This window comes from Nilaparvata lugens, chromosome X (genome assembly GCF_014356525.2).
Source record: "Nilaparvata lugens isolate BPH chromosome X, ASM1435652v1, whole genome shotgun sequence".
NCBI classification, from domain to species: Eukaryota; Metazoa; Arthropoda; class Insecta; order Hemiptera; family Delphacidae; genus Nilaparvata; species Nilaparvata lugens.
This window is the reverse complement of record NC_052518.1, coordinates 77,544,327-77,551,646: the sequence shown is the minus strand read 5'-3', so window position 1 is coordinate 77,551,646 and position 7,320 is coordinate 77,544,327. Positions and strand designations below refer to the sequence as shown.

The window sequence follows — 7,320 nt, the reverse complement described above, 5'->3', positions numbered from 1 at the left end:
TTAAGGTGAGCAGCCTTGAAAAGTTTTTTGGAAGAGTGGAGCTTATTTGCTAGAAACATACCTGCGTCATTACTACTATTATTGAAATAATCATACCTACTTGAGGGCGAGCGAGCTGACGTGTCAGTGAGAGGCATCATGGAAGCAGCAGACCAATCGTGACCGACCTCAGAACAACACATGATGGGGAAAATGGGGTTGAAACTGATAAAACTTAACCTAAATGAAAAAGTCTCTTGATTCGAGTGCATCCTGTATGCCTTGACAGTTCAGCTCCCTTCACTATTTTAAAATCACTAGTTCAAAAAATTCACTGAACACTGTAACATATTTGAAATTTGGGTAGATATAAAAATCCCTAGCTGAAATACTAATAGGTCTGAGTAAAGTAACTGGCTAATATCGCCAAAGAGATAACATAAAGATTAGATAGCATCAGCTTGTCCTGGCTAAACGGTACAATAGCCTAAAAGGAATTGAAATAATTTTTTGCTAATAAATAATATTATATAAAATATTGAAGATTGAGGTTAGGCATAAACATTCAGTGATCGGCGACCTAACGATTGACCGACCCATGCAATGTAGAATCTGACCAAACCCCTTGGCAGAGATCTATTGCGGCAAAACGGTATGCAATTTGGAAGAACAAAAGGTCACGTGGCTAACTATTATGATGCATGAAATAAATAGTAATATATAGAAAATTAACTAGCATGTAGAGGGCATACTTAAAAAACCTAATAAAAATAATTAAATGTATCCAGGAAATAGGAGGTTACCAAGCACATGAATACTGAAACAATTTGCATGCACCAATCACATAATGGCAGTTAATAGGCGGCAATAGTATGCCAATTCAAAAATATTTATATATATTTCTATAAATGATTAGAATTTGTATAAAATTGTTATATAGTCTATGTTATGGATATGGCCCGACGGCAAAGAAATTATTAAACATACAACATAAGTAATAATTTAATATTTTAGTATGGTCTATTTGAACCTTTAATGGCGGAGGACTAGGATATTCAAATTTTATGTAAATTTGAAAGTCGGAAATAAGAATTGTAAAATTGAGGAAGGAGAACCAACACTCGCCTGCCAAATGCCACCATGAGAGGTCCCTAAATATTATAGAGCGTAAGTAGTATAAAAAGGCGGGTCCTGGCACACAAGTGTGCCAGAACCCGCCTTTATCTCAAGGTCATCCAGGTCAACCACCCTAACCTCAAGGTCATCTAGGTCAACCACACCCACCTCAAGGTCATCTAGGTCAACCACACCTACCTCAAGGTCATCCAGGTCAACCACCCTAACCTCAAGGTCATCTAGGTCAACCACCCTAACCTCAAGGTCATCTAGGTCAACCACACCCACCTCAAGGTCATCTAGGTCAACCACACCTACCTCAAGGTCATCTAGGTCAACCACACCTACCTCAAGGTCATCAAGGTCAACCACACCCACCTCAAGGTCATCTAGGTCAACCAGACCTACCTCAAGGTCATCCAGGTCAACCACTCTAACCTCAAAAAAAAAAAAAAAAAAAAATTAAAAAAAAAAATAAATAAAAAAAAAATAAAAAAAAAATAAAAATAAAAAAAAAATAAAAATAAAAAAAAAAAAAATTGAAAAAAAAATTAAAAAAAAAAATAAATAAAAAAAAAAAAAATTAAAAAAAAAAATAAAAATAAAAAAAAAAAAAAAAAAAAAATTAAAAACACATAAAATCGGGAAAAAAGGGAAAAAAAATTCCCTCCAGATCCTCAACTGGGGTATAAAAGGAGTTGTTCTACAAGGAGTGAGACATTGTGTCTTTGACAGTCGTGCCGTCAGTACGTGTGTGTACCACCAGTACGTGTGTGTGATTTTAGTATATTGGTTTTGGATAACTTTCATCTTTATCAACATCAAGAGTAAGTACCATTTTATAGTTCTATATATATTCATATTATATTCATGATTTAACAATTCAGTTCAAAAGAGTAGAATTTTGAAGTAGTTTGAGACTGACAATTAAATTCTAAAATGACTTAAATTCGAAAATGTCAAGTTTAATTATGAAATAGGTTCCAATACATAGAGTAAATGATATAGTCAAAAATGACTATTATAATTATGAATTAGGTTCCAATACATATAAGTTAAGAGTTTAATTATGAATTAGATTCATTGAGTTGGTGGTTGTAATCCATCCTAACCTAAAAAAAAAACTTATAATTACAAAGTAGATCCTAGACCCCCATTCACATTCCCCCATACAGCTCCGGACCATTATCCTTAGAACATAAACACCATAGAGTAAATGACATAGTCAAAAATGACTAGTGTAATCATGAATTAGGTTCCAATACATAGAGTAAATGACATAGTCAAAAATGACTAGTGTAATTATGAATTAGGCTCCAATACATACAAGTTATGAGTTTAATTATGAATCAGGTTCTTTGAGTTGGTGGTTGTAATCCATCCTAACCTAAAAAACGTATAATCATAAAGTAGATCCTAGACCTCCATTCACATGGTTGTAATTCATCCTAACCTAAAAACCGTATAATCACAAAGTAGATCCTAGACCCCCATTCACATTCCCCCATCCCCACCCCACCATACAGCTCCGGACCATCATCCCTAGAACATAAACACCTACGAACCTCCATCCCTGACCCACCCACACACCCCACCCACAATCCTAGATACCAATTCACCACCTTCATCCCCCACATCCGTTGATTTATATATAGAGTTGAATACTGCATACCATACTAATACAATATTGTTTTGCATTGTTCCAGATGGTGGAGTGTTGAGCCACTCAGTATCGCCACCAGTCGTCCCACTATCGCCACCAGTCGTCCCACCATCGCCACCAGTCGTCCCACCATCGCCACCAGTCGTCCCACCATCGCCACCAGTCGTCCCACTATCGCCGCCAGTCGTCCCACTATTGCTGCCAGTCGCCCCACTATTGCTACCAGTCAACCCACCACCGCCACCAATCATCCCACCAGCTGAGGCCAAGACGGTTTCAATTTGACAGTAGCCCTCATCACACCAATCAGTTAATATCGAATGTATTACCATTTGTAATATGATAATAAAGAAATAAACCCTCATTGGCTGATCCACTGTCTAAAACTAACTCTCATGTATGAAATAAACCTCATTTTATGTGTTAACCATTGATTGAGAGTTTCATTAATTCAATGTTCAACACCTCATCCATAGATAATAATAATAATAGTAGGTCAGAATCTTGCACATCAACATAGATGTTTCCTCTGGGTCAATACTGAAATAGCATATAGTTGAAGCTAGTTAATAGATATCCATTATGGTGTAGTGGTTAGCGGCGCCGCTTTCCATGCTGTAGGTCCAGGGTTCAAACCTTCAGGGGTAGAGATTGATGTAGGGTCCCAATTGATAAGGTAAGTATACAGGGTTGTATACCATTACACCATAATGGATATCTTTTGATATTTTGCATCTTGGTCAACCTATTGCAACATGTCAATAGATATTTTCATTGAAAGCATAACAACCTAATTTCTTATCTATATGAGGAAGTAGGATAATCATTAATAACAAATGGCTCATTACACATAGTATTTATTGGCAAACATATAATTAATCTTCAGTATTGAATAGAATATACAGCTGAAGAAGTCTTTCTCCTCGGCTATAATCATTGTTGGTGACATAATGCTCAACTGATGGCTTATTCCTTTCACGAACAATGCATGGTCCATCAACTTCATCATATCCCCCAGTAGATGGCAGTGGCATAGGTATGCGTACAGCCTTGTAGATGCTAATCTCAAAAGCTGAATCACCAGATGTTCCATCCTCCAGCCTGAATCGTTTCACATGTCCTGTGCTCTCAATTTTTGTAAATCCTGCAAATTTGATCTCCTTTTGACCCAGTCCCAGTAGACATTTGGATTGTTGTCCGCATATAAAATCACACTTGTAGTATTGGTCCTGATTGAGAACACTCAACACAATCTTCACATCCTTTTCCCTCCAGTTGGGTACCTTCTCAAGATTAACAATAGCAGCCATTCTACCCTTATCCAACTTGAAGAAAGATTTTAGCAGTATGCAAGTGTCATGAAACATGACAGTGAATTTCATTGCAAGTCCTGGTGGGCAATGACGCATTGCCCTCTTGTTGATATTATCCTTGATACTCTTCATAGTTTGCATGAAAACTTTCAGCAGGAAACATTTCACATCAGTGGAGGTCACATGAGTATTTCTCAATGGGTTGTGAAGATCATCACATACAAAGAAAACGTTTCTATCCTTGACTGCATCAACAACAGCCTGCTGCTTTTGCCTGAGTCGTATGCATGCACAACTATGAGATTCACGATCTGTACAAAACTCTAAATGTCCACTTTCCTTGAAAAAGTCACTCAATGTCATTATACCGTGATAATACAGTTCAGCTTCAAGCTCACTCACTGCATTAAACAGATAAAGTTCTCGTTCACTGTCTGACAACATTGTAAGACTGAGTGCATTTTGTTGTCAGCATCATCTTTTATACTCTGCTTGCTGAGTGGTGGGGGTAATCCATTTCCTGTTTCAATAGGTCTGTATGACGTAAAATGATAGCTCTATGTGAACACATAGTGTGCACTTTACTCAAAGAGGAGTGAGGAGGAGGATAAATGATAGATCATAGAGTTGATTACAATATTTCTTTTTTATTGATAATGCAAATGAGTATTAACAGCATTGAAAAAATTGCGACAAAAGGTTCTATCTTCTAACAAAGTTTTATTAATCCATCCATGTAGAGCAATAACAATTTTCAATGAGCAAAATAGTTGTGTATTTGACAATCCATCAATGTTGCTGACGTTGTTGGTTGACCAATCTCCAAACGTTGGAGATGATAGCTTGTTCCGCACCATGTCGATAACGTTGAGTAGATGATGTTCTGCGCAGTATATACCATCAATCTTCTTGATCAGCAACTCCAAATCAGGCATAGCAGGAAAGGAATATGGCGATGATAGGTCCAGGTACTCCACATTGTTCAGTTGTAGAATTGTATCCAGTAGAGTAATCTGCTTATATCCATGGACAAAGATTTTAATTGGACGCTGCTGGTTCTGATCCAACCACCTTCCAACTGTTCCACGCACAATTTCCATCAAAGCTGAATAGGGAAGATGTTCTGTCCCACAGTCTGACCACCTGAGTCCATGTTTAGCTTGATGTATACAGTTGTTGGCGATGATTTGCCTGCTAGTCTTGAGCAGAGACTCAGAGTAGGGAGGCTTGAAAAAGTAGTGATGAGTAGTCACATGATGCTCATCATCCTGCTCCAGGATAGCCATCTCCTTCACAATAAACTTGTTGTCCAAACCTTCAAAACCTTGAAAGTTCATCAGGTATAGTGGTAGTGGTCCAAAAATGTTTTTTGCTCTACTCGATGGCCAGTCACCACTTTCTGCTGTAATGTAGGAGTCGTCATCATTGAGTCCAGTTGTACTTGTAGAGACATCTTTCATCAGTGGTCGCCCACCAGTAACACAACCCACCACATCCTCCTCCTCCTCATGCGAAGACAGCTCCCCCTCCTCCATAACGAGTCCTTTGTATCCTGTCATGACTGGCTCATTCATTGTCTCGAGCTCAACTGAGCAATTTATTGCTGTACACTGACTATATATCTTTTTATACTGATAGTACAAGGCCTGACATTGGCCGATACTCTTTAGTCATCTCATGAATCATCATACAGTAGGCAGTTGTATTACCTGGAATGTTTTCAGATGCTTCAAACTCAATCCTCACATCGATACTTCCAGTTTTGAGTGACTCATTTTGGCGGGAGCAATCAAAAGCAAACAGCATTATTTTTCCATCACCAATGGCATTCTTTTCAAACAGAGGGTTGCTTGCACGAGCATTACCATGGTTGTAGACTCCATTGAAAGCTGCATACATGTTGTAGATGCGATTATCATCACCATCAATGCTCTCATATGGGTAGTATCTGTTGTTTAAAAACACTCGAACATCCTTCATATTACACTTGTCAAAGCGAGAACTGTTGGCTGCTGCCACACCTCGTCTTGCAGTCTGTAGCCCAACCACAATGTATCGTGGCTTTTCAAGCTGTGATGTCGACTTGACAGTCCATGTATGCTTTCTTGTCTGCGGTAACGTTGGATAGGTATACAACTCCCAATGTTGAAATGGTATACTGATGGGTGTGTCGTTCTGTACAATCTGTAGCAGACGCAGTTTCACATCATCTGCCACTTCCACATAAGGCATTCTCCACAAAAGCTTTGTGATTGCTACATTGGTAGCAGCAACATTCACACAGTCGTGAAAGTTGGGGCTGACCCTCAACACCAGCTCTTGTTTCACATTGAGTAAAATCTGTCTATAGTCTTCGGCAAAGCCCAGCAGATATCTCAAAGGCACATCCATGATTGTAGTGTCAGCTCCATTGGCGGCAAAATCGGCGAATCCAGTGGTTGAACTAAACTTGTAGCCAGCTCCTTCCATCTTGGTCCACTCATCGCGTTCAAATGTAACAGCATTCTTCATTAGGCTGGTAACTCCAGGATTACGTATACCATCCACCTCCACACCATTGATTTCATAGCGTATCTCTGAAAACACATTGCTGAAGAATCCAGAGACGCATGGAGTTCCAGCCACAGCAGCGTTGGCAGCTCCAGTCACAGTATACTCCAAATGTAGATAGCTGTCCGATGGCAGTGTGTAAACATCTTGCTGTTGAATTGGAATCCGTATCTCATCGTTGGCATTATAGCTTACAGTATAGGGTGCATGAGAATGGTACTCAAACCCAATGATACTGTTGTCCGATGACGGTCCATTCTGTGTCACATCCAAAACTCCCATTTTCCTATTCTACTCGTATCTGACAGCCTCGTTCTTGCAAATACTTGATGCTCCTAGATGTTAACCTTGTCAAGGTTGAATGCTGAATGAATCTTTCTTTCCTTTTATCTTCTTTTATAGGCAAAGGATGATGATGATGATGATGGAGAGAAGAAGAAGGAGGAGGATGGACTGCAGCCTCCATATCCAATCCTTGATTCCACTTTTCAAATAACAGCACCATTTCACTTGCGTTGTCTCAAATGTAAAGCAATATTTATTTCCTCGCCTCTATTATTTATGAGACGACCGTACTCGTCGACTACTTGCAGTGTAATGCTACCAATCTGCTTGATGTCTATAGGTAAATAGATTACATTCTGCACAGTCACCACCATTTTATACCCTGGATCAACGTTTGGGTAAAACTCATAGATC

At 38.9% G+C, this 7,320-nt stretch overlaps 1 protein-coding gene across 1 annotated transcript; it reads right to left on the bottom strand.

The window, feature by feature from the left end:
* Nucleotides 1-5,697: 5,697 nt before the first annotated feature.
* Nucleotides 5,698-6,903, bottom strand: LOC111053843. Its single transcript, XM_039442062.1, has one exon. The coding sequence runs from the start codon at nucleotides 6,901-6,903 to the stop codon at nucleotides 5,698-5,700; it is 1,206 nt and encodes a 401-aa protein (XP_039297996.1).
* Between the last annotated feature and the right edge of the window lie 417 nt (nucleotides 6,904-7,320).